General features: G+C 46.0%; 2 protein-coding genes across 2 annotated transcripts in view; both read right to left on the minus strand.

Moving 5' to 3' along the window:
• TYW5 (tRNA-yW synthesizing protein 5) overlaps positions 1–27,722 on the minus strand; it is a 964,030-nt gene that overhangs the window by 78,305 nt on the left and 858,003 nt on the right. The window lies entirely within an intron of this gene.
• Positions 1–27,722, minus strand: part of LOC136576290 (sterol 26-hydroxylase, mitochondrial-like) — a 42,890-nt gene that overhangs the window by 2,802 nt on the left and 12,366 nt on the right. Inside the window, exons 3-8 of the mRNA XM_066575468.1 lie at positions 18,950–19,149; positions 14,928–15,125; positions 10,520–10,683; positions 3,942–4,108; positions 987–1,068; positions 225–425 (exon numbers count right to left, since the gene is read on the minus strand). Coding sequence (XP_066431565.1) covers positions 225–425; positions 987–1,068; positions 3,942–4,108; positions 10,520–10,683; positions 14,928–15,125; positions 18,950–19,149 — 1,012 coding nt within the window. The remainder of the gene's footprint in view (positions 1–224; positions 426–986; positions 1,069–3,941; positions 4,109–10,519; positions 10,684–14,927; positions 15,126–18,949; positions 19,150–27,722) is intronic.

Here is a 27,722-nt window from a genome sequence, read left to right on the forward strand (position 1 = left end):
AAATCGTGTCTGCACAAATACCATATTTACTAACCCCAGCCACTTGGTTTTGTTACAAAAAAAGCGGTGTGGCTTCATGCAATTTATGTACTGCAGCCATAGGTTTTAAAAGGCTCTTTTTAAAATCCCTCCGTTTTTAATATTGCTGCTTGTTTTCACTGAATGGACTAAAGTTTTAAGATGTGGCAGATATATAAGGAGTCAATTAGAAAATGTAAACTTACCCGAGACAAGGCCAAATGCATCTCCAGTTCAGCGATCCGACGCCCGACACAAGCCCTAACGCCGTACCCAAATGGGATGGAGCTGAACGGGTTATTCTTTATTTTTTGCTCTCGCAACCAGCGGTGAGGGACGAACTTGTTAGGTTGTGGAAAATTGTTCTCATCCCGAGATATGGCGTAATGATGGAAGGCAAACAGCGTCTATAATGTGAAGAGAGAGAAGAAGCGGCAAATGAGGATTCTGATAGAATGTCATTTATTGGTGGACCAAAGCTGAGAGATGAAGAGGATGAAATAAAATGACAAATCTCAATCCCTCGCTTCTCTCAAGTCTATATTGGTTGCTGCCTATGTGGTCCTGTATATACTACAGAGACAGCCAATGAAGCTTATACATGGCCCAGCTTGGGCTGGCTCTATACCCTTTTGATATAGGCTGTTTGAGCCTACTCTGTCCATAACCACTGTGAAGCGTTCTACCACCGACTATCAAGAAGGTGGCTACCAACTCCAGTTGGCTCCATCCTAAGATAGTGGAGAGTAAGAAGAGGAATTAGCACTAGCAAAGGGTCCTACATGATTCATGACTGATCCATGCTCTGTGTATTTGATCATATCCACAGCTGGCCAGAAATGAACCAGTTTTACTAATGACCAGCCAAGTGCAAGGGAAATACAAACGATTGAAATATACCAGCATGGCAACAGGAGGATTTCTGCTTCCTCGGAAGATGAGCATGATCCTTCCCATTATGAACTTACGTCTTTTGGGAAACAATACTCCCCAATGATGATCTCCTTCTCAGTAGCTACTCTGGAGTTAACCGGCACAGCAGGATACAACCTGAATAATAAAAGGTAACACTTAGAGCAGGCGATGAATACAACATTTCTATAGTCTTTGTGTATACAGGGGATTTGGAGTGCCAAACGCCATAAAGAAATAATGAAATCAATTACTATAGAATTTTGAAACCAAAAAATATAATTAAAGGGGTTGTCCCGCGAAAGCAAGTGGGTCTATACACTTCTGTATGGCCATATTAATGCACTTTGTAATATATATTGTGCATTAGTTATGAGCCATACAGAAGTTATCAGAAGTTTTTCACTTACCTGCTCCGTTGCTAGCGTCCTCGTTTCCATGGAGCCGTCTAATTTTCAGCGTCTAATCGCCGGATTAGACGCGCTTGCGCAGTCCCGGTCTTCTTCTTTTCTCAATGGGGCCGCTCGTGCCGGAGATCAGCTCCGTGTAGCTCCGCCCCGTCACGTGCCGATTCCAGCCAAGCAGGAGGCTGGAATCGGCAACGGACCGCACAGAAGCCCTGCGGTCCACCGAGGGAGAAGATCCCGGCGGCCATCTTCAACCGGTAAGTAAGAAGTCACCGGAGCGCGGGGATTAAGGTAAGCGCTGTGCGTTTTTTTTTTAAGTCCCTGCATCGGGGTTGTCTCGCGCGTCTCGTTGTCTCGCTGTTGGAAAAAAAAAAACCCGTTTCGGCGCGGGACAACCCCTTTAAGAATAAAAAGGCTTAAGAGGACCTGTCACTAAGACCACGCCACCCTAACAGTAACTCGTATGACTGGTCCCATGACAATATTGAGCCATGTTTTACTGCTCTTAGGCGAGTTTATAAGATGAAACGTGCTAAAGTAAACAATAGCAATCTTTACTTGGCAATAGAATTGATACACAGTCTTTAGAACAGGGTAACACCGTCTCAGCTTTTCAGCCCTCGCTGGATCAAGTTACAGTCTCTTTAAATACAAAGCTGGCCTGGAGGGCTCTAGAGTCACACTTGACTAGAGATATGCATTCACAGTCTCTATGATGGCAAGGCTTTCAACCTCTCAGCAGTACAACAGATCACTGACTGGAGCTCCCTCCGCTCCATGGTCTGGATTGACCTGAGATCACTCAGCTTCATGATCTGGAGCTTCCAAGGCGCTTTTCCGCAGCTCAGTATTTTGGACTGCACATAATTTCTTCCACAGCCCTCTCGTACTTGCAACCAGACTCCACATAGTGGCTCTCTCCACTAACATAGCAGCTATGCTCACCTGCCACATTCAGCCATTTGTACCATCCGCAGGCACCACCATGCGGGACAAGACATGCTTTATCACTCATCCAACAGACTCATATGCCCCATTCAGCACAGTGATCAGTTATTTAAGCCTTAAAGTGGCCACTGGACTGGGATTGAGACCATACATACCATGTCCACGGAGGCCGTAACAAGGTCTGTTACAAAAAGCAGAATAACAGTTGCATATAAAACCTTAATATCTACAAGACTGCCCAACGATAACCATTTCAACATCCCGGGGTTTGCACCAGCACAACAAAAACAACCAGAGTCCCCAAAATAAACAGGAGGACTTGAATGCAATTAATCACTGTGGGTTGACTAGGGGTCGCCCACAGCTCTATTAAACTTAAAATAAAACTTTATTCAAACATATTCAACTGCTTTATTTGAAAGATCTTTGAAATCAAAATTAAATTCACTCAAAGCAATGAAAATCACAGAGGTGAGGGCGAACACAAAAACATATTTCCCTGGAAAAGAGCCAAAAATGCACTACTTGATAAGGTGCAGAGCAGGCCCAATCGCCATAAGGCCGGCACAATGGCTGTAGGGTAGGCACAATAGCCATAGACCCTAACAATATGCAGCAAGCCAGACTATAAACCGGAGGAGCTAAATTGTCCACTGCAGAGTTATATGCAGTCACCCACTCAACCCAGCCCAGATTGGGGAGGAGCGACTGCAGACAACCAAATCCGCAATGTGAACGATACCACAGAAGCCAGCCAATAGATGTGTGCGTCCCACAATACAGGATTACAACTCACACTGACATAGCAGTGGGTTGCCCTGTATCTCAAAGCAATAAGGGCAAGGACCCAAATTGTGGCACCATGTGAGGGCAAGTTGGTCCAGGCCCTAAAATTACCAACTGTAACACTGCAGAGATGCCATGTGTACAAATGTGGATAATTAAGCAGAGAAGAAAGGAAAGATGAGTGAGGGCAGGAAGTGCTAGAGCTGTAAAGGGGAAGTCCATTTCCGACACCCTAGCTAAATAGGCAAACCACAACTTTAACCCAGCCCCTCAATACTAAGTCTGCTGGGTCTCTCAAAGGGGCAACCCCTCCATGCTAACATTAACTATCTCCTGGCCATTACAACCCAAACAGACCTCCCTTTGACCTACTCACACCCACTTTGACAATTAAATGCCCGATGGCTATACACCTATGAATCTCCAATGTCTTCCTCAATACAGTGTTGGTACTCTCATCCCCCTACATACTGCTATGTTTTAGAGAAACCATAGCTTTTATGTTGAGTTAAGGTCAGTTCCTGGGCTTGAGGATGTGTCCCTTAACAAGGGAGTAGAGGGAAGCCACCTATGATTAACAGGCCTTTCCCTAAACACAACTAGTGAGAGATCTTTCAGTACCAATGAGCCAAACTTTATAATGGATTTACATAAAAAATTCTGCCCCTCTATTATCTCCATTGCTGCCCCTGCTGGTCATATGTGAATATTGCAGCTGCAGTTCAGCCCATATGTGCCTCTTCCCATACAGATGCCATGTGACCTTGTCATCTGTAATAATCTATGGCGAGTGCTCTCCTGTAGGAGCTGAAATGCGGGTCTCACTGCTGTCCCAGAAATAAATATTACACAAACATTAATAGAACCAACCGCAGTATTTCTTTGATGACGGACTTCAGCAGCGGCATCTTGGAGATATCCTCAGCAGTGGGGATACCTTCTCCTGGGACAACGGAGATCACCTCTTGATAGAGAGATTGCTGAGTCTCCGGGTCTCTTGCAAGGTGGTACAGGGCCCAGGATAAGGTGTTTGAGGTCTGAGATGAGAAATACAGGATATCATCATAGCCCTATAGATGAGAATGAGCAGCCTGGGCCGGTCTACCCTTGGATGGTGCCCTATGCAGTACTTTCTATTGGCTTCCTGATACATAAAATGTGAAAATAACCATACTGTACAGTCTCTTATAAGAAGTGCCCAGAAATAAAGAGCTATATAATGGCCAAATAGCAATGTTATGGAGTTTTGCCCCCACCATACACTGCAACAATTATACAGTGCAGGTTCTCTATCTTTCAAAGTCAGTTTTATATAGTTGTTACAGTTCATTTAATAAAAGTTATCAAGCAACGAAGGGAAGGTCTGACTTCACATGTTATTCCTGCTGGGAGACACTCTCCAGAAGCCAGTATAGGGAGATATCATACCGGCTGATACCTGCATCGCTGTCGCCCGAACCCAGACATAAAGGACTAATGTCCTCGCTGCTGACTATGTCTGACAAAAGTACAATGACACCCATTAGTTTATAGACTCAGGCCCAGACCGACACTAGATGGCTTCCCACCAGATTTGTGCCTGCTAATTTGGCCTCCTTCAAGTCAGGGGATAGGGAGATTTCCCAGCCCTCGCCTTGATTCACCCCTTCACAGATACCAACTATATAAACTGCTAAGTAAACTAGATGGAGGGACCAACGTTGTATATGTAATTTTATATAGATGTAGAATCCAACAGCACTCATTCAAATAATAAAGTCCAAAAAATAGGATGGGGAGGAAAAATTCACGCAGAGCCGTATGGGGTCAATGAACAAAAAACACCCCCAATAAATCCCAAAATCAGTAGACATACGGCAGCATTAAAGGTAGAAGAAACTTTTTATCAAACCTTTATTCGTTCCATATTAAAACAGGAAGGACCGGCAACATTTTGACCTATGTGGTCTTTGTTTAACCTTGACAAAGACTATATAGATCGAAACGTTGCTGGTCCTTCCTGTTTTAACCCCTTAGTGACCAAGCCTGTTTGCGCCTTAATGACCAGGCCAAATTTTGCAAATCTGACATGTGTCACTTTAACATGGAAAAACACCAGAAAGGTTTTGCATATCCAAGCGATTCTGACATTGTTTTTTCGCCACATGTTGTGCTTCATTTAGGCAGAAAAAATAGACCGATAGAAATTGTGTTTATTTATTAAAAGCGCCAAAATTGGGAAAATTTTGAAAAAATCGTCATTTTTTTCACATTTCCAACTGCAATATCTTAAATATGTGCAAACATAATATAGAAATTTTTGCTAAGATTTATATTTCCACCCGTTTACTTTATTTTGGGCGCACATTGGAAAAACTTTCGTTTTTTTTTAACTATTTAGGAGACGTACAAATTTAACATTACTTTTTAGCATTTTGAGGAACACTTTGTTTTCCTATACCAAGCCGAGATTGGAAAGGCTCATGAGTGTCAGAATAATAGATACCCCCCCAAATGACCTCATTTTAAAAACTACACCCCTTAATGTATTCACTGAGGGGTGTCATGAGTATTTTGACCCCACAGTTTTTTTTCAGGAATTAATTCAATTTAGAGGAGAAAAAGTAAAATTTCATATTTTTGCAAATCTGTCATTTTAAAGACATATTTTTTTCCTATAGTTAACATGAAAATCAGGATTTACACCCCAAAATGGATACCCCTATTTCTCCCGTGTTCAGAAATATACCCATTGTGGCCCTATTGTTATATCTGAGTCCACAATGGGGCCCAAAATGAAAGGAGTAGTCAGTGTCTTTCAAAACAGAAATTTTGCTTGAAGTCCTTTTAGGCCCCATAGCACACATGTAGAGTTCTTGAGCGCCCAAAACCATAGAAAACCCCCACAAATGACCCCATTTTGAAAACTAGACCCCTTAAGGAATTTATCTAGGGGTGTACTGCATATTTTGACCCCACAGTTTTTGAATGAATTCAAACCAAGCAAAAGGAAAAAATTGTGATTTTCGTTTTTTCGGCAATTCTGTCATTTTAAAAACAGCTTTTTTTGTACAGCACACATATGAAGGAAGACTTACACCCAAAAATGGATACCCCTGTTTGTCCCGTGTTCAGAGACATACCCATTGTGGCCCTAATCTTATGTCTGGATACACAACGGAGCCCAAAATGAAAGGAGCGACCGGTGGCTTTCGGAACACAAATTTTGCTTGAAGTCCTTTTAGGCCCCATTGCCCACTTGTAGAGTTCTTGAGCGCCCAAAACCATATAGAACCCCCACAAATGACCCCATTTTGAAAACTAGACCCCTTAACGAATTTATCTAGGGGTGTACTGCATATTTTGACCCCACAGTTTTTGAATGAATTCAAACCAAGCAAAAGGAAAAAATTGTGATTTTCGTTTTTTCGGCAATTCTGTCATTTTAAAAACAGCTTTTTTTGTACAGCACACATATGAAGGAAGACTTGCACCCAAAAATGGATACCCCTGTTTGTCCCGTGTTCAGAGACATACCCATTGTGGCCCTAATCTTATGTCTGGATACACAACGGAGCCCAAAATGAAAGGAGCGACCGGTGGCTTTCGGAACACAAATTTTGCTTGAAGTCCTTTTAGGCCCCATTGCCCACTTGTAGAGTTCTTGAGCGCCCAAAACCATAGAGAACCCCCCACAAATGACCCCATTTTGAAAACTAGACTCCTTAACGAATTTATCTAGGGGTGTACTGCGCATTTTGACCCCACAGTTTTTGAATAAATTCAAGCAAAGCAAAAGGAAAAAATTTGGATTTTTGTTTTTTTGGCAATTTTGTCATTTTAAAAACAGCTTTTTTTGTACAGCACACATATGAAGGAAGACTTACACCCCAAAATGGATACCCCTGTTTGTGCTGTTTTCAGAAATATACCCATTGTGGCCCTAATCTTATGTCCGCATGCACAACGGGGCCCAAAATAAAAGGAGTAATCGGTGGCTTTCAGAACATAGATTTTGCTTGAAGTCCTTTTAGGCCCCATTGCCCACTTGTAGAGTTCTTGAGCGCCCAAAACCATATAGAACCCCCACAAATGACCCCATTTTGAAAACTAGACCCCTTAACGAATTTATCTAGGGATGTACTGCATATTTTGACCCCACAGTTTTTGAATAAATTCAAGCAAAGCAAAAGGAAAAAAATAGGATTTTCATTTTTTGGGCTATTGTGTCAATTTAAAAACAGTTTTTTTTGTACAGCACACATATAAATGAAGGCTTTCACCCCAAAATGGATACCCCTGTTTGTCCCGTGTTCAGAAACATACCCATTGTGGCCCTAATAGACTTACAGGACCCATGGCTAGGCCTACAATGAAAGGAATACTCGTTGGATTTCAGGGTACCACTGAATAAATTTCAGGCCCCATTGCCCACTTATCGAGCCATTGAGCGGCCAAAACTATAAAGAACCCCCTCAAATGACCCCATTTTGAAAACTAGACCCCTTAACGAATTCATCTAGGGGTGTACTGCGTATTTTGACCCCACAGTATTTGAATGAATCTAAGCAAAGCAGAAGGAAAAAGTTACGATTTTCAATTTTTTTGGCAATTTTTTCAATTTAAAAACAGTTTTTTTGTACAGTGCACATTGGAATGAAGACGTTCACCCCAAAATGGATACCCCCGTTTGTCCCGAGTTCAGAAACATACCCATTGTGGCCCTAATCTACTTACAGGACGCATGGCAAGGCCTATAAAGGACGGAACACCTGTTGGATTTTAGGGCACAACTGAATAAATTCCAGGCCCCATTGCTTATTTGTACAGAATAAAGATTGACTCCCTAAAAATTCCCCCCCTCCCCCTCCACGCCCTTTTTGGCATTCGCAAATCTTAGATAAAAGTAAAAATGTGAACTGTGTAGTATTTCCGAAGACAGGGGTAATTACGGAGGCTGGTTGGAATGGGCCCATGGGGCAATAAAACCGGGTATCCCCCCCCCCCTCTCATGCTTTTTGGGGGTATTTCATGACCTCAGTGGCGGGTATGGGGTGTAAAAAGTGGCGTTCCGTGAGTCTCCGTAAGCTTGATGAGGTGCGGCGGTCTCACACAGAAGGCGCTCAACAAGGTGCTCCTGGAACTGCAGGAAAGCGAGCGTTCCCGGGGCTTCTTGTAAAATACGTATCACAGGTAGCGGTCTGAATAACGCCGGGCTGACGCGGGTGCAGGCGGAATCCGCTTGCGGAGGCCCACAGCGGATCCCATCTGTGAGCCCGGCTGTGACCCTGCGTACGGCTGCGTAATGTACTGCGCATAACTGCCTACTCACACAGGCGGTCATGCACAGTACACCTTTGTTTGTATTTCCCGCACCATCGCTTAGCGATGACGCGGGCACCCGCAGCCCGTATACAAGGTAGTTGCGTATGGACTGCGGGTATATCCGCGACCATGGAGCACAATGGGGTCTATGTTGCCGATTCCGCAGTAAAATAGAACCTGCTGCGTTCTCTTTTCTGCGAGTGGATTACGCAATTCTGACCCGCTAATGTGAGCGGAATTGTGTAATCCAATGCGATTGATCTGCGTATTACCACGGATCAGAAGCATGCAGAATCCGTAATTCCTATCCGGTCATGTGAGACCGGCCTATGGTAGATCGCTACCTTTTTATCACGTGACCGGGGACCGCTCAATGAGGCCACCCGCTACTGCTCCAGGCTCTCTGTGACCGTTGGTCGCTGGGAGCAAGGAGATTTTAAGTTTCCTGGGCTCCCTGACTCCTGCGCATGTGTCCGGCTTTTTGCCGGCAATCGCATGTGCAGAATCCTGGAAAGTCCACGGAAGAAGATCGCGTCGGGATTCAAATACGCAGGCCTCCGGTAAAAAGATTCATCTCCTCTCACCGATCGCATCAGTGAGGGGAGATGAAACTTCAAATTTTTTTTTTTACTTTTACGTGATCGCCATTATTGGATAATGGCGAACACGTGACCAGGAACCGCTCACCGCGGACCCCCATTAAATCTCCAGGCTCTTAGCTACGTTTTGTAGCCAGGAGCAGGGAGAATTTAAATTATCCTGGCAATCCACAGCTTTTGCGCATGCGCCCGCCATTTTGGCGACGGGCGCGTGTGCAGAAGCTGTGGTAAGGTCCGCGGATAAATCTGGGGGCCTTAGGTACGTACTTTCATCCTCCCTTACGGATATGATCCATGAGGGGAGATGAAACGTACGCTTTTTAAACTTTTAAAAACTTTTTTTTACTTTTTTTTTTTTTACTTTTTTACACTTTTTTTTCACTTTACATGATCACTGTCATCCATTGGATGACAGTGATCATGTCCCCGGTATAATCTCTCTGCTCCTAGCTACACATGGCAGCCAGAAGCAGAGGGATTTTAAATTCCCCGGGGCTCGAGCCCGTCTGTGCACGCGCCCGATGTCAATCATCGGGCGCGCATGCGCAGACGGGGATTCGGGTCCCGGGACATCGGGACACCGCTGAGGACTGGGGGTGAGTATTTTCACCTCCCCTCATGGATCCGATCCATGAGGGGAGGTGAAACTGACTTTTTTAAAACTTTTTTTTAACTTTTTCGCGATCGCCGCTAACCATTGGATAACGGCGATCGCGGTACCGGGGACCGCTCACCGCAGTCCCCGCTGACATCTCCTGCCTCCCGGCTACCTACAGGAGCCGGGAGCCAGGAGATTTTAAATCTCCCGCGCCGCCGGGCCTTCTGCGCATGCGGCTGACGTAATGCCGCCTGGCGCGCATGCGCAGAAGACAGGCTTCGGGCCCCGGAGCGGCAGGAGAGCGGGGAGCAGCGTGCAGGACCTGGGTGAGTAATTTCAGCTGCTCCGATGGATCCGATCCATCAGAGCAGCTGAATCTTTAACTTTTATGTACTTTTATTTACTTTTTTTGCGATCGGCGCTATCCATTGCATAGCGCCGATCGCAATGCCGGGGGGGGCTCCGAACAGCCCGGGATGACAGCTCCATGCTGTCAGCTACCTGCGGACACCGACAGCATGGAGCTGTCACGTCCACAGCCCGAGGGGCACTATTCTCTGCAGGAAGCATGTTTTTACGTCCTCAGAGAATAGAGCCCACTTCGGGAGGACTTAAAAACACTATGGGCTGGTCGTTAAGGGGTTAATATGGAATGAATAAAGGTTTGATAAAAAGTCTCTTCTACCTTTAATGCTGCCGTATCTCTACTGATAACGGTGTATATGTAGGCACTGATAGTTTTCTAATAATGCATGGCACTATCGTGCGGGCACTGCTACTGCGTCTCCTGTTCTTTTATACGATATTTGAACAATGTATTGTATGGCGCAGTCATTTCCCCTCCAATCCTTATATTGCAATCAATACAACTATATTGACACCTATGGCACCAACATTGGTTCTCGAGTTGCATAGGAAGACAATGCCACTGATATTTAATTCCTTACCGTGTCTACTGCAGCCAATAGCAGCTCGGCTACACTGCCGTTCACTTCCTTAATGGATAGTTTGCCGCTGGACAGCAGATAGGTCAGGTACTCTCCTTGGACCTCCTCACCACGATCCAGTCTCTCTTGTATCTTCCCCATCTTCTGGACGATCAACTTGTTTCCTAGGAAAGTTTAAGGTAATAAGAAAATGTAGTTTTGAATGTTTGGACAATGTCTACACCAGGTCATATCCAATGTTGGAGTGAAGAATAAAACACCCTGTAGCTAAGCATAGGAATGAATAATACACATTAGGGATGGCTGAATAATCCATTTAATTTGTCCTTTAGGTGTTTCTTGATTAGAACACTGCCTGCATCCCTATAGGCTGTTGGCTTCACTCGTCAGCAGTAGCCACACTAAATTAGTCCAATTCTGGCTACAGCAGGAGTCTGTAGCCAATCCTCGAGCCCATGCTTCTGTAGTAGCCCAGAGGGTGTTACAGGAGTGTTACGCACTCATGAGTTCTGTAATACCTTGCTATGTGTTCCTGCGGAGACATAGGTGGTATCGTATGGAGGAGAGACCCTGTCTTTCTCCCTTCTTCACGGGCTAAAGCTATTCTGCCTGCCAACAGCTTGCTCCGATTGGCTGCTTGCCACTGAAATCCCAGATTGGTAGAGGGGGCGGGAGAAGAGACAAGTCCTGGAAAGTGAGCAGGGCGAGGCAGGATGTAAGGCGAGGAGTACAGAAAAGTGCGGGAAAGAGAGGGGAAGTGAAGCAGGAGCCAGTAGAGAGTTGTCGTCAGAACATGGAGGAGAGATGAGAGAGGAGGTGTGTTGCAGAGCAGCAGCATTCTACGTTGCTAACCTACCAAAAAGGAATATGCAGGCATTCAGGACAAGCACAGAGTGGATCACAAGGATCTGGGAACTGTCTACAGAACAGTGAGTTGTACGATCGCCTGGTAAGGGAAAGGAAGGTCATGGAAAGTACAAGTGGCCATGAGTAACTCCACCATCTACTAAGTAATACCAAGCAAAGCATCCTTCAGATAATTAGGACTGGGGAGATTCTTTCTGAGTAATTTTCAAAGAGAGAGCATTGAAGAGAAATTGTTACCATGCGGCGGCTGCTGGGGCCGCGGGTGGTTGGTCGGCGCGGTGCGCGTGCTCGTGGGTCCGGGCGGCAGCGTGCGCGCCGGCGTCTGTGAGTGCAGCTCTATGCACGAGTCCCTGTTATGGAATTCTGCTGGGAGGTAGTCGCCTCCTTTTCTCCGCCCCTGGGCGGAGGCTTCTGTTTATAAGGCTGGCAGTGAGGTCCATTCACTGCCAGTTATTGGTTTCTGTTCAGTGTGCTAGCTTCCTGCCTCTGTCAGTCTCCTGTGTTTCAGCTTGTGTACTTTATCTGCCAGGTTATCCATCTGCCTCGGTCTGCTTTATTTTCTGTTGGTTTATTCATCTGCCCTTCCTGTCGGTATTCTACCCTGTTCCATCTTGGTACGCCAGCGTCCCTCCTTGGTCCCTAGCGAGTGTAGGGACCGCCGCCCAGTTGCCAGCCTGGGGTTAGCCAGGAGTGGTGGCAAGTAGGCAGGGACAGTGGTTGCAGGTAAGTTCTAGGGCAACCCGGGCTGGGGTATCATCGGGTAGGATACCGTAACAGAAATTGTTTGTGATATTCCATGTAAGGAGCATCGTTAAAAGTTCAACTGTATAACCAAGTCTGCATCTCTGTGAACTGTCAATTGTTAATGTATTTGGAAAAGTGCTTAGTAAATTGTGTGCCTTCGGTTTACAACACAAGCTATGTGGACTCGTCTCAGTTATTTTGTCACCTTTCACCCGAGTTCACACCCAAAGGTGCTGGTGTCATGTGACAAAAGCATTTACCAGAACTCTTATTTACATTCTGCCTATTCCACTATGCGCAACTGAGCTGGGCCACTTTCTGCCATTGTCAGAAGAGATCGCAGAGCCACCCGTGACCTCCATCTTGTTTTTCTCCATGGTCTTCCCCACAACGGCCAGCCTCCGCTCGGATGCTGCACCTACATTTCCTGTCCAACCTCTTGCCGTGCAAGGCAGGTTGTCTAACTCAACCACCTTCATGCCTCTGTGTCAGATCTCATCGCCATTACTCTACATCTGTGCTTACTGTCTGATCTCAATATCTCCTGAATGCCATCTCTCAGCCCCCTTTACTGGCGGGGATGGGGGTGCGTTTGAGGTGACAGGAAGTACTACAAGAGAACTGTTGATATAGCGTCCACCCCACCCAGCAGTGATTAGTAAATGTGCTGGGCCACTTTAGTATTAGTTGATTTCTTACATTACAGAGTGCTAATGTCAGTGTAAGGGTGCATTCACACAAGCAAGTTTTGTAGGACGCACAAAACCCACATTGAAATAGACGCAAGTGTTCTCACTGATTCTATTTACAGGTGCAATTTTTGTCTCGCAGCATTGAGAGCTCACAGTATGGCCCCCTGCACACGGGCGGATATTTTGCGGCAGGATTTCCTGCAGAATTTCCGCCCATGGCCGCTGCCATTAAAAAACGCAATCCTAGGCAGACGGCCACGCGGCATGTTCTATTTCTGTGCGGGTCTCACAGAGGCCTGCACAGAAAGGTCAGTGGTGATGGGCTGGCTCCGCTCTGTGCATGCTCCAGCTGGCGCATAGCGGAGGGTGAAGACGCCGGGAGCGGGTAAGCCGCAGGCCTCTGCAGGGGCTCGGGTACGCATCCTGCTGTGAGAATTCTTGCAGCGGGATCTGACCCGGCCGTCTGCAGGCAGCCTATGTTGTATTTTTCTTTGAGTCCACAGAAATTTCACCCACTGTTTCCAATTGCATTGCGATTTTACAAGTGCAATATCACGCTCGCTGATTTGAATGCATCCTTAGAACTCAAGTTATACGACAGCCACCCAGCACTTTTCAGAACACATCATGTAATAGAGGGAGCTACTGAGTCTTCTAATGATATAGATAAAGAAGTATAAAGAAAAACAAACAAACATTTTTTTCCTACAAAATACCTTTCTATAAAAAAATATATATATTTGATGTCCAAATTTGTAATAACTGGTACTAAAAAATGATTATGTCTATTATCCTGTACAGAGAATGGCATTAAAAAACAAAACCATGCCAGAATTGTTATTTTCATTCATCTGCCTCCCACAAAAACATAATAAGAAGTGATTAAAAATGTCACATGTATCCCATAATAGTACCAATGGAAAGTGCAACTCATCCTGTAAAAAAAAAAAACACACAACACAAGTCCTCCGACAGCTGCATTGCTGGAAAAAGAAAAATCTTGTCTTCGAACGAAGCAATGGAAGTAAATACTTTTAAAAGAAAAAAAATGTTTGTTGTTGAAAAATAGTAACAGAGGAAAAAAAACGTATACAGTTGTTATCTCCATAATCTTAATAATCCACATGATAAAGGTAACGCCATTGACACTGGAAGAATTCAGGGGTTTTTTTTGCATCCCCCTGAAATAAAAATGAATAAAAGTAAAACAATATACATATTATAGGCAGTTAAAGGGTGAAGTTGTGGATGGAGTGTATCTCCCTCCCAGGCTCTTAGTCTGGACACCCTGGTTCTTAGGAAGCTCAGCTGTAGGCACTGACCCCATTACTGGGGCATAAAAGGCTGCAGCTCCCAAGGAGTCAGTGTCTAACAGCCTGAGGAGGAAACCCATTGAGCACCCTGCGTGGTGCAGCATTTCGTCTTGTTATATCGCATGGACTTTTGTGTTACTGCTTTGTTGCCAGGAAGCATACGTCAAAATAAAGACTGCTGTAAGTTTTTATGCACTTCTGAGTCCAGTGTGTCGTTGCCGCCCCCACCCCCCGGAGGACACTTACAATATGTATCCTGAAGTCACTTACAATGAGTGGGTACAGCAGCACACAAAAGAAACACCCAAAAGGGTGAGGTGGATAAACTGCAAGCCACAAGGAGAGTCCGAACCACAAGACTCCAATTTCAAGGTTGAAAAAGGTCCAATATGGCCGAAACGTAGCTTGCTTACGTTTTATTCTGACCATGGATTAATAAAGCTTTTTGTAACTTTTTTTTTATCAAGAAATTGATTTTTTGCTCATGCTGCCACTATATCCAACTATATTCAAATATATATCCTGAAGTGGTGCCATTAAAATGTACAACTCAGCCCATAAAAAGCAAGGCTTTACATGGAATTTTTTTTTTTTCAATTTGCATAGCAAAAGAAAAGAAAATCAAGATTAATTAAAAGCAGGAATTCTCCTCCCCCTTCCAAAAAAGCAGCAATTTTTGGCAAAGTTGGCCAGCACTAATACACACACAAACATATATACTTATGATACAGTCTACTGTTTGCAAAGACCGTTCCTAATATCATGCTGAACATTTTCCATACTTTAACTCACCAAATTCAAAGATGTTGTCCCAGTTTTCTATGTACAACTTATAGTAGGGGAGAATATTGTTACTCCATGCAGGTAAAACAGAGATATAAATGGCGTATTTCAGCATGGCCCCTATAGAAGCAATGAATTTACTGGTCTCAGGAGGAACGTTCTTCTCTATGCAGCCGATACGGGTCTCAAACAGAATGTATGAAATTCCTAGGGAGACAAAATAAAATTAATACAAAACATACAAAGCCCATCAATGTCATCCTTATATCACCTAGCAACACTTTCCATAGTAGATGGGCGTCCTTTTTTAAGGAGATGAAGCTTAACTCTTTCAAGACAAGAGATTGTGTTTTTCAGTTTTGTTAATGCTTTCTAAGAGCCATCGACATGGTTGCATGAGGGCTTGTTTTTTTGCAAAATGATTCGTACTTTTAAAAGGGCTATTTAAAGTACCATATAGAGTACTGAAATAGAAAACTGAAAAATGTTTAGTGGGGTAAAATGCAAAAAACATAATTATGCAATTTTTTGCGAGATTTTATCTTTACAGTGTAAACAGTGCAATAAAAATAGCATTATCACTTTATTCTATGAGTTAGTATGATTATGGATATAGTAAATTCAGATAGTTTTTTAGGTTTATTACTTAGAAAAAAAAGAGAACAGCATTTGTTAAAAAAAGTACTTTTGTCATCATCTTCTGAGAACAATAGCTTATTTTTCCTTGGATGATGCAGTGTGAGTTTTTTCTGCAGTTTCTATTGGTTTTTTCTTGATTGCTTTTTCTAAATTTTTGGGGAGATGAGGGAACCAAAAGAGCTTTTTTTTCTGACATCAATCCTCATGAAGGATAAATAATGCAATATTTTAATAAACTGGACGTTTATGGATGTGATAAAACTAAATATGCTAATTTATATCGCATTGTTTTTTTTAGACTCGAAAGCTTTTATTTGAATTTTATATAGCTCAATACAATTAAAGGCTCAGTACTGCCCCTTGCAGCAGGATCTTTAGAAAAAAACTGTCGTTTGACAGCTTTTGTCAGACAGATCTTTGAACACTCCAAAATAATAGGTCAGCACTAGAGATGAGCGAACGTACTCGGATAGGCACTACTCGTCCGAGTAATGTGCCTTATCCGAGTACCGCTGTACTCGTGCAGAAAGATTCGGGACGCTCCGCTGCTGACAGGTGAGTCGCAGCGGGGAGCGGGGCAGAGCGGCCGGGAGAGAAGGAGAGAAAGATCTCCCCTTCGTTCCTCCCCGCTCTCCCCTGCAGCTCCCCGCTCCACAGCGCGTCCCGAATCTTTGAGCACGAGCGGAGAGGTACTCGGATAAGGCACATTACTCGGACGAGTAGTGCCTATCCGAGTACGTTCGCTCATCTCTAGTCAGCACACAAAGTTTCCATAAAACAACTTTCTATATTTTATTCATTACAATTAAAAAGATGTTAAAATACAATAGAGATGAGTCTCCAATGTGCATCAGACAGATGGAGGGAAGGCATACAACATATCAAGTTCATAGAATAATATTTAACCCCTTAAGGACCAAGCTGTTTTGTACCTTAAGGACCAGACACTTTTTAGGGATTTTAACCCATGTGGAGGTTTTACTGCTCTATTTTTTTCCCCTTAGCTACCAAAATTATTTTTGCTGCGTTTTTTTTTTCCGTGACATATAGGACAATTTTTTAATATCTTTTTCATTGACTTTTTTTTCCATTTTTTAGTTTTATTGTGGGTAAGAAGCTAAAAAAAATCATTTTTTAAAAATTTATAATTAAAAAAAAAAATTATTTTAATATTTACACTAAAATAAAGTATGGGAATAGGTTCCTCTATTTCTTTTGGACATTTTGATATATAGTATGTATGGTTTTGGTTTACAGGGCGCATACGGCGACGGTTTTTGTTGGCGTCTGCTTTGTGTTATTCTCTTTCTTTTGTATGTATTGTAGTTTTATTTTGTTTTACTTATGTATGTAATTGTGTTTTTTACTATCTTTGTCCCCCATGATGTCATATAAGACCTCTGGGGGACATTCACATTTTTTTTTCTTTGACACTTTCCCACTGTAGCTGGGGCGTCCATAGGAGCCCTAGTTACAGGGGAAAGCAACTCCTGTGGTGACATTAGTTACCTGCAGAGCTGCCAGGGTCTAGTCTGACCCTCCAGCTCTGCAATAGCAGGGAATCCCAGGAGGTCACATGACCCCCCTAGGCTCCCGTAGTAAAAGTACATGTTACTTTCACTTTCCCCAAACAGTGCTCATTGAGCACTGTATATCGGGGAAGCAGAAGGCAGGAAGAGTTAAAAACCCCTCCTGCCTTCTGCTCCGGGTTATCAGCTGTCACTAACAGCTGATAACCCGTTCCGACTGATTGCAGAGGCAGGAGACTTAAAGCACCGCTGTAATTTTACTATCGGCGGTGCTCTAGGCTCAGGACCAGGCGCCGTAAATTTACTGTGGCTGGTCCTAAATGGGTTAAGTTCAAAAATGCATGTGATATGTAAGTTATAAAAATGCAGCTTTTGTCAGTCAAATCTTTGAACAAGTAAACATGAAACCAAGCAAAACAAAATAAAAGATTTTCCACCCATTATTCTAGTTGCCATAAGATAGATCTTGTTTACATTACAGATGTTGATATCAACCCCGTATGATGTATCTCAAGGAGGTTTCTCCGATGATGTCAGAAGTTGTGGAATATTCGGGATGTTTAGATAGTCAGACTGCATTCTTTTTTTAATGTCTATACTTGAGGAAAAAATTGTTTACTTTTAAAAAATATTTTTCTTCTATATGCTATAGCAAACTATCAACTTATGTTTACTTGAACTTGCAATGGTTTGTTTGCACAATATACTGCAATATTTAAAGAAAATGCAAAGTCCTACATCTGGGCAAGAAAAATAAAAAAGCACATTCAGAATGGGAGGAATAGGGCTAAGAAACAGCACATGTGAAAAAGACTTGGGTATACTTAAAGATCACAGACTGAACACGAGTCAACAGTGTGACGCAGCAGCAAGAGAGGCAAACACAATTCTGGGATTAATTAGGTGAAGCATAGAGTCTAGACCACTTGAGGTAATTATCCCCTTTAATCTTCCTTAGTCAGATCTTATCTGGAATACGGTGTGCAGTTCTGGGCACTCAAGCTTAAGAAAGACATCGAAAAACTGGAGCAAATTTAGAGAAGAGTAACCAAGATGGTGAGCGGTCTGCAAATCATGTCCTGAGTAACGGTTAAAAGATCTGGGAATGTTTAGTTACAAAAAAGAAGACTGAGAGGAGACTTTATAGTGGTCTACAAATATCTAATGTCCTGTCACAGTGTAGTGGCATCAGCCTTATTCTCATTTGCACAAGGAATTATGACAGGAAGTTTTAGGCTATTATTAGGCTAAGGCTATGGTCACATTAGTGTTCTGAGCCTCTGTTGCTGATTTCCACGAAGATCTCGGACAACATAATGCAGCATTTTGCACAATTTCCTCTGGGAAAATTTTAGATAGATGGACGGAAACTGAATGGACACCATTATGAGGAACAGAACAGCACACCGCAAACTTGTCATGGGGGACCGTTCTGGGGACTGAGGAAGCACCTTCCAAGCGTCAAGCTACATAAATTGCTCAGTTAGCGCTGACTACAATATTTAACAGGTTAACTGCTGTGGCGAGGTGACAGCCCTATTGTAAAACCTAATTCTGTTCACATCCGACTTTAAGCACTTAGTGAAAAGTTGTAAAACTTTCGAATGTACATTATAAAAAGATTAGTTTATATACATAAAATGAATCACAAATACATAATAAAGATAGATAATGTGAGAAGAGTATGAGATGTTAGTGTATACACTTACAACATCCCTAAGGAACTAATGGGAAAAGGTAACTAAATTCCTAAAGGGAAGGTAAATGCAGACCAAGATGGCGACCGCACGCCAATGCCAATACAAGATCTGCAGCTTTCCTAATAAGTAATTAATCAGAGACCAAAATCTACAAGCAGCTCACCTTCACATGAAAACCTATAAAAGAGGTTTGCAATGTCGTTGACCATAACTCCCGAGGGGGATTCCTTCCTCACATCGTCCAGGGTATGTAGGAAATCCGTTACCACCTCATTCAGCGCCCCAGTGTACAGCACCGCCTCTGCCGGCTTCAGCATCCTCTTATTCAGGGTGGAGCGCAGCGTATGCCAGCGGTGACCTTCCCTGCACAAACAGAACTAGGACATGAACTGTATGATGGTCAAACCCAAGCCCCAAAGGCCCCTCCATACACCTTTAAAAGCTCCCCCAAACATATAAATGCTGGCTTAAGGCGAGCATTCATGTGTCTTATGGAGAAAGTGCAACCACCAGACAGCTCTGGCGCCGGCTTATCTCAATGGGAATCCACTGGATCCTGTATTGCAATCCATTCATAGCCAAAGTGGCAGTGATAGTTCTTTTACTCTCTCACTCTTCAAGTCCATGTTCAAATGACAGATCCATCACAGACTTGCAGTTGGATATGCCATGGAATTTGCACGGGAATTGGACCTACTCAATAGAGGTAATTTGCATGTGGCCCCCTGCTATGTGTAGAAAAGTCTCTGCTATAGTTCATAGCAATGTGTTGAAAACAATGGGAGGAGATTACAAGCTCCTTCAATGTGGAACTTGGTGCAGAGCGCGCATTTTGGGAGCGTTTCCACAGTGTTTTGGGATTCTGTCTGGGTGTTATATCCCAGGTACTGAAAACAGTATTGTGACCCCCGAATGGAAATGAATGGAACCATTCACTGTCATTGGTGAAACAAACACTACTTTGGTTTTCTGTTTGTGTGAAATTGTATGACAACTGTGGGAGGGTGCTGGACGGGGTGTATATCTCACCCAGACACTTGGCCTGGGTGAGGTAGAGATTCAGTCCAGGACTTTCTTGTGGGTCCCAGTGAGCCCAGCTGAAAACCCAGAGCTCTATATTGGGACATTAAAGACTGAAAGCCATGCAGTCAGTCTCAGAGCCTGGAAGTGAGGAAAATAGAAGAGCAATTTTAACTTTTATCTTGACTAAGTAAGCCTTTTTGACTTTTCCAACCCCACTCACCATGCAGACATTGCTTAACAACAGAAAAGTCAAAAAGTGTTCCCGTACGCAAACCATAAGTATTCACATAACTTTATCACCACTTATAATCCTGGTTATAAATTTGTAAGGAATATAAAAAAAAAACCATGGCTTATCTTCAGAGTGATCCATTAATAAAGGATAGAATTGCTCAATCTCCCCCCATTACATACAGGAGATCCTTAAAGGGGTTCTGTCATTAGAAAAAAAAAATTCAATACTTACCTATTCCTCCCAAGGCAGTCTTCTTACCAGATCTTCTCCTCACCAATCTTCTCTTGGCTCCTACAGTCCGCTGGGTCACGTCAACGCAAGATAGACAAATCATCTTCTTCAAGTGATGTAGTGTCCTCTTCACTTCCTGTAGGGCAGTGTGCGCTATGTGTGCGATTTAGCATTTCCTGCTAGGTAGTGAATAATGAGTCACTAGCAACGTAGCTTACACTGCCCTGCAGGAAGTGAAATGCAGCGAATGGACGCTACCTCATCAGAAGAAGAACATTATGCAACTTGTTAGCCTTCAGCCATTTATCTAGAAAAATCAATCTCTGGTGAGAACTGAACAGCACTGGGCGGACCCCATTGACTATAATGGGGTCCGCCCGCTTTCCACCCAACGGTCCGGTTTTGGGATGGATCTGTGACAAAACCTCCGGCCGAAGGTTTCACTGCAGATGGGAAACCACCCCTAGTGGACTATTTAGGGGACACTTTTTGGCTTTTATCATGTCTCATTGTTTTTTTGGCCTTCCTCTGGGGAGGTGGAGTGCAAACAGGCTGAACTAGATGGACATTGCCCTCCTTCAGCCTAACATACTATGTTACATACAATTTTACCCAAAGAGAAGACTTTCTGATTGTTAATTACTCCGGATGAATACCCCATTAAATATTTTCTTAACTGCAGTTCAGACTATGTTATTTATCTTATCCAATGGTCCTGTAAATTGCAATACATAGACTGTATAATTCAGCCATTACATAATACAAAGAACTAACATAGCTAACAAATTTGCGCTACATAGTGTGTTTAGACATCTTTTCGTGGCCCACAATTCTGATCTTAAATTTTGCAAGTTACTAGAGATGAGCGAGCACCAAAATGCTCGGGTGCTCGTTACTCGGGACGAAATTTTCGCGATGCTCGAGGGTTCGTTTCGAGTAACGAACCCCATTGAAGTCAATGGGCGACCCGAGCATTTTTGTACATCGCCGATGCTCGCTAAGGTTTCCATTTGTGAAAATCTGGGCAATTCAAGAAAGTGATGGGAACGACCCAGCAACTGATAGGGCAGGCGAGGGGCTACATGTTGGGCTGCATCTCAAGTTCCCAGGTCCCACTATTAAGCCACAATAGCGGCAAGAGTGGGCCCCCCCCCTCCAAACAATTTTTACTTCTGAAAAGCCCTCATTAGCAAGGCATACCTTAGCTAAGCACCACACTACCTCCAACAAAGCACAATCACTGCCTGCATGACACTCCGCTGCCACTTCTCCTGGGTTACATGCTGCCCAACCTCCCGCATGACCCAGTGTCCACAGCGCACACCAAAGTGTCCCTGCGCAGCCTTCAGCTGCCCTCATGCCACACCACCCTCATGTCTATTTATAAGTGCGTCTGCCATGAGGAGGAACCGCAGGCACAAACTGCAGAGGGTTGGCACGGCTAGGCAGCGACCCTCTTTAAAAGGGGCGGGGCGATAGCCCACAATGCTGTACAGAAGCAATGAGAAATATAATCCTGTGCCACCGCCATCAGGAGCTGCACACGTGGGCATAGCAATGGGGAACCTATGTGCCACACACTATTCATTCTGTCAAGGTGTCTGCATGCCCCAGTCAGACCGCGGTTTTTTATAAATAGTCACAGCCAGGTACAACTCCACAATGGGAATTCCGTGTGCACCCACAGCATGGGTGGCTCCCTGGAACCCACCGGCTGTACATAAATGTATCCCATTGCAGTGCCCTGGACAGCAGAGCTAACGTCAGATTAAATGCAGGTGGGCTTCGGCCCACACTGCATGCCCCAGCCTGACCGGGGTTTTTAATTCATAGACAAAGGCAGGTACAACTCCCTATTGTGAAGTCCCTGTGGACCGACAGCATGGGTGGGTGCCAGGAAGCCACCGGCGGTACATAAATATATCCCATTGCATTGCCCATCACAGCTGAGGTAACGTCATGTTTAATGCAGGTGGGCTTCGGCCCACATTGCATGCCCCAGTCAGACTGGGGTTCTTTATAAGTAGACACAGGCAGGTACAACTCCCTATTGTGAAGTCCGTGTGGACCAACAGCATGGGAGGGTCCCAGGAAGCCACAGGCGGTACATAAATAAATCCCGTTGCATTGCCCAGCACAGCTGAGGTAATGTCATGTTTAATGCAGGTGGGCTTCGGCCCACACTGCATGCCCCAGTCAGACTGGGGTTCTTTAGAAGTGGACACATGCAGTTACAACTCCGTGTGGACCGACAGCATGGGTGGCTCCCTGGAACCCACCGGCGGTACATAAATATATCCCATTGCATTGCCCATCACAGCTGAGGTAATGTCATGTTTAATGCAGGTGGGCTTCGGCCCACACTGCATGCCCCAGTCAGACTGGGGTTCTTTAGAAGTGGACACATGCAGTTACAACTCTGTGTGGACCGACAGCATGGGTGGCTCCCTGGAACCCACCGACGGTACATAAATATATCCCATTGCAGTGCCCAGCACAGCTGAGGTAATGTCATGTTTAATGCAGGTGGGCTTCGGCCCACACTGCATGCCCCAGTCAGACTGGGGTTCTTTTGAAGTGGACACATGCAGTTACAACTCTGTGTGGACCGACAGCATGGGTGGCTCCCTGGAACCCACCGACGGTACATAAATATATCCCATTGCAGTGCCCAGCACAGCTGAGTTAATGTCATGTTTAATGCAGGTGGGCTTCGGCCCACACTGCATGCCCCAGTCAGACTGGGGTTCTTTTGAAGTGGACACATGCAGTTACAACTCTGTGTGGACCGACAGCATGGGTGGCTCCCTGGAACCCACCGACGGTACATAAATATATCCCATTGCAGTGCCCAGCACAGCTGAGCTTATGTCATGTTTAGTGCAGGTGGGCTTCGGTCCACACTGCATGCCCCAGTCAGACTGGGGTTCTTTAGAAGTGGACACATGCAGTTACAACTCCGTGTGGACCCACAGCATGGGTGGCTCCCTGGAACCCACCGGCGGTACATAAATATATCCCATTGCATAGCCCATCACAGCTGAGGTAATGTCATGTTTAATGCAGGTGGGCTTCGGCCCACACTGCATGCCCCAGTCAGACTGGGGTTCTTTAGAAGTGGACACATGCAGTTACAACTCCGTGTGGACCGACAACATGGGTGGGTCCCAGGAAGCTACCGGCGGTACATAAATATATCCCATTGCAGTGCCCAGCACAGCTGATGTAACGTGAGCTTTAATGCAGGTGGGCAAAAAATTTATTGGATTACACTGTAGGCGAGGGCCCCCAAAAATTGGTGTACCAACAGTACTAATGTACGTCAGAAAAATTGCCCATGCCCAACCAAGAGGGCAGGTGAAACCCATTAATCGCTTTGGTTAATGTGGCTTAATTTGTAACTAGGCCTGGAGGCAGCCCAGTTAAAATAAAAATTGGTTCAGGTGCAAGTTTCAACGCTTTAATGAGCATTGAAACGTATAAAAATTGTTTACAAAAATTATATGACTGAGCCTTGTGGGCCTAAGAAAAATTGCCCGTTCGGCGTGATTACATGAGGTTTCAGGAGGAGGAGCAGGAGGAGGAGGATGAATATTATACACAGATTGATGAAGCTAAAAGGTCCACGTTTTTGATGGTGATAGAGAACAATGCTTCCATCCGCGGGTGCAGCCTACGTATTGTTTAGGTATCGCTGCTGTCCACTGGTGGAGAAGAGAAGTCTGGGGAAATCCAGGCTTTGTTCATCTTGATGAGTGTAAGCCTGTCAGCACTGTCGTCAGACAGGCGGGTAGGCTTATCTGTGATGATTCCCCCAGCCGCACTAAACACCCTCTCTGACAAGACGCTAGCCGCAGGACAAGCAAGCATCTCCAGGGCATACAGCGCGAGTTCAGGCCACGTGTCCAGCTTCGACACCCAGTAGTTGTAGGGGGCAGAGGCGTCTCGGAGGACGATCGTGCGATCGGCTACGTACTCCCTCACCATCCTTTTACAGTGCTCCTGCCGACTCAGCCTTGACTGGGGAGCGGTGACACAGTCTTGCTGGGGAGCCAGAAAGCTGTCAAAGGCCTTAGAGAGTGTTCCCCTGCCTGTGCTGTACATGCTGCCTGATCTCTGCGCCTCCCCTGCTACCTGGCCCTCAGAACTGCGCCTTCGGCCACTAGTGCTGTCGGATGGGAATTTTACCATCAGTTTGTCCGCCAGGGTCCTGTGATATAGCATCACTCTCGAACCCCTTTCCTCTTCGGGTATGAGAGTGGAAAGGTTCTCCTTATACCGTGGGTCGAGCAGTGTGTACACCCAGTAATCCGTAGTGGCCAGAATGCGTGTAACGCGAGGGTCACGAGAAAGGCATCCTAACATGAAGTCAGCCATGTGTGCCAGGGTACCTGTACGCAACACATGGCTGTCCTCACTAGGAAGATCACTTTCAGGATCCTCCTCCTCCTCCTCAGGCCATACACGCTGAAAGGATGACAGGCAAGCAGCATGGGTACCCTCAGCAGTGGGCCAAGCTGTCTCTTCCCCCTCCTCCTCATCCTCCTCATGCTCCTCCTCCTCCTCCTCAACGCGCTGAGATATAGACAGGAGGGTGCTCTGACCATCCAGCGACATACTGTCTTCCCCCGCCTCTGTTTCCGAGCGCAAAGCATCTGCCTTTATGCTTTGCAGGGAACTTCTCAAGAGGCATAGCAGAGGAATGGTGACGCTAATGATTGCAGCATCGCCACTCACCATCTGGGTAGACTCCTCAAAGTTTCCAAGCACCTGGCAGATGTCTGCCAACCAGGCCCACTCTTCTGTAAAGAATTGAGGAGGCTGACTCCCACTGCGCCGCCCATGTTGGAGTTGGTATTCCACTATAGCTCTACGCTGCTCATAGAGCCTGGCCAACATGTGGAACGTAGAGTTCCACCGTGTGGGCACGTTGCACAGCAGTCGGTGCACTGGCAGATGAAACCGATCTTGCAGGGTGCGCAGGGTGGCAGCGTCCGTGTAGGACTTGCGGAAATGTGCGCAGAGCCGGCGTACCTTTCCAAGCAGGTCTGACAAGCGTGGGTAGCTTTTTATAGAAAGCGCTGAACCACCAAATTAAAGACGTGGGCCAGGCATGGCACGTGCGTGAGGCTGCCGACCTGCAGAGCCGCCACCAGGTTACGGCCGTTGTCACACACGACCATGGAGGCTCAGCGGCGCAAGCCAGCGGTCGGTCTGCTCTGTCAGACCCTGCAGCAGTTCGTGGGCCGTGTGCCTCTTCTCTCCTAAGCTGAGTAGTTTCAGCACGGCCTGCTGACGCTTGCCCACCGCTGTGCTGCCGTGCCGCGCGACACCGACTGCTGGCGACGTGCTGCTGCTGACACATCTTGATTGCAAGACAGAGGTTGCGTAGGAGGAGGAGGAGGAGGGTGATTTAGTGGAGGAAGTATACACCGCCGCAGATACCACCACCGAGCTGGGTCCCGCAATTCTGGGGGTGGGTAGGACGTGAGCGGTCCCAGGCTCTGACTCTGTCCCAGCCTCCACTAAATTCACCCAATGTGCCGTCAGGGAGATATAGTGGCCCTGCCCGCCTGTGCTTGTCCACGTGTCCGTTGTTAAGTGGACCTGGGCAGTAACCGCGTTGGTGAGGGCGCGTACAATGTTGCGGGAGACGTGGTCGTGCAGGGCTGGGACGGCACATCGGGAAAAGTAGTAGCGACTGGCAACTGAGTAGCGCGGGGCCGCCGCCGCCATCATACCTTTGAAAGCCTCCGTTTCCACAACCCTATACGGCAGCATCTCCAGGCTGATAAATTTGGTTATGTGCACGTTTAACGCTTGAGCGTGCAGGTGCGTGGCGGCGTACTTGCGCTTGCGCTCCAACACTTGCGCTAGCGACGACTGGACGGTGCGCTGAGAGACATTGGTTTATAGGGCCGAGGTCAGCGGAGTTGAGGGTGTGGGTGCAGGCCAGGAGACGGTAGTGCCTGTGTCCTGAGAGGGGGGTTGGATCTCAGTGGCAGGTTGGGGCACAGGGGGAGAGGCAGCGGTGCAAACCGGAGGCGGTGAACGGCCTTCGTCCCACCTTGTGGGGTGCTTGGCCATCATATGTCTGCGCATGCTGGTGGTGGTGAGGCTGGTGGTGGTGGCTCCCCGGCTGATCTTGACGCGACAAAGGTTGCACACCACTGTTCGTCGGTCGTCTGCACTCTCAGTGAAAAACTGCCAGACCTTTGAGCACCTTGGCCTCTGCAGGGTGGCATAGCGCGAGGGGGCGCTTTGGGAAACAGTTGGTGGATTATTCGGTCTGGCCCTGCCTCTACCCCTGGCCACCGCACTAGCTCTTCGAACCTGCCCTGCTGCTGCACTTGCCTCCCCCTCTGAAGACCTGTCCTCAGTAGGCGTAGCAAACCAGGTGGGGTCAGTCACCTCATCGTCCTGCTGCTCTTCCTCCGAATCCTCTGTGCACTCCTCCCTCGGACTTACTCCAATTACTACTACCTGAGTGATAGACAACTGTGTCTCATCGTCATCGTCCTCCTCACCCACTGAAAGCTCTTGAGACAGTTGCCGGAAGTCCCCAGCCTCACTCCCCGGACCCCGGGAACTTTCCAAAGGTTGGGCATTGGTCACGACAAACTCCTCCAGTGGGAGAGGATTCGGAACCATTGCTGCCCATTCTGGGCAGGGGCCCGAGAACAGTTCCTGGGAGTCTGCCTGCTCCTCAGAATGTGTCATTGTAATAGAGTGAGGAGGCTGGGAGGAAGGAGGAGCAGCAGCCAGAGGATTCAGAGTTGCAGCAGTGGACGCGCAGAATTCTGGGTGGTCGATAGATTGCTGGATGCACTTTCTTCCATCCTCGACATGACCTGCTCACGCTGCTCATTTTCTAATAAAGGTCTACCGCGTGGACCCATTAATTGTGAGATGAATGTGGGGACACCAGAAACGTGCCTCTCTCCTAATCCCGCAGCAGTCGGCTGCGATACACCTGGATCAGGAGCTCGGCCTGTGTCCACACCCTGACTTGGGCCTCCGCGTCCTCGCCCGCGTCCACGTCCTCTAGGCCTACCCCTACCCCTCAGCATGCTGTATTACCAGTAGTGCAGAAACAGAACGCTGTAATTAAATGTGCCGCTTATTGGCCTGTGGTTGGAGGCTGACTTCCCTTACGGAACGCACAGCAGAGCCAGGAAACAATTTTGCGCACGCCTGTAGTGAGACGTAGGTGCGTATGACTGAGCTAGTGGAATTCACAGCGCAGAAGCATTCAAGTGGCCAAAGGCCAGTAGTAGGCCTTAAGTATTTTGCTTCTATTTTTTTTAAATGCTGAGCTGATACAGCAGACAGTTACTGTAGGCAGCGTATAATATTATGTATACTGTTTCCCTCTGGCGGGATGACAGCGGTGATGTAATGGAGACAGCAGAGCCAGGAAACAATTTTGCGCAAGCCTGCTGAAACA

This window comes from Eleutherodactylus coqui, chromosome 8 (assembly GCF_035609145.1).
Source record: "Eleutherodactylus coqui strain aEleCoq1 chromosome 8, aEleCoq1.hap1, whole genome shotgun sequence".
NCBI lineage: Eukaryota > Metazoa > Chordata > Amphibia > Anura > Eleutherodactylidae > Eleutherodactylus > Eleutherodactylus coqui.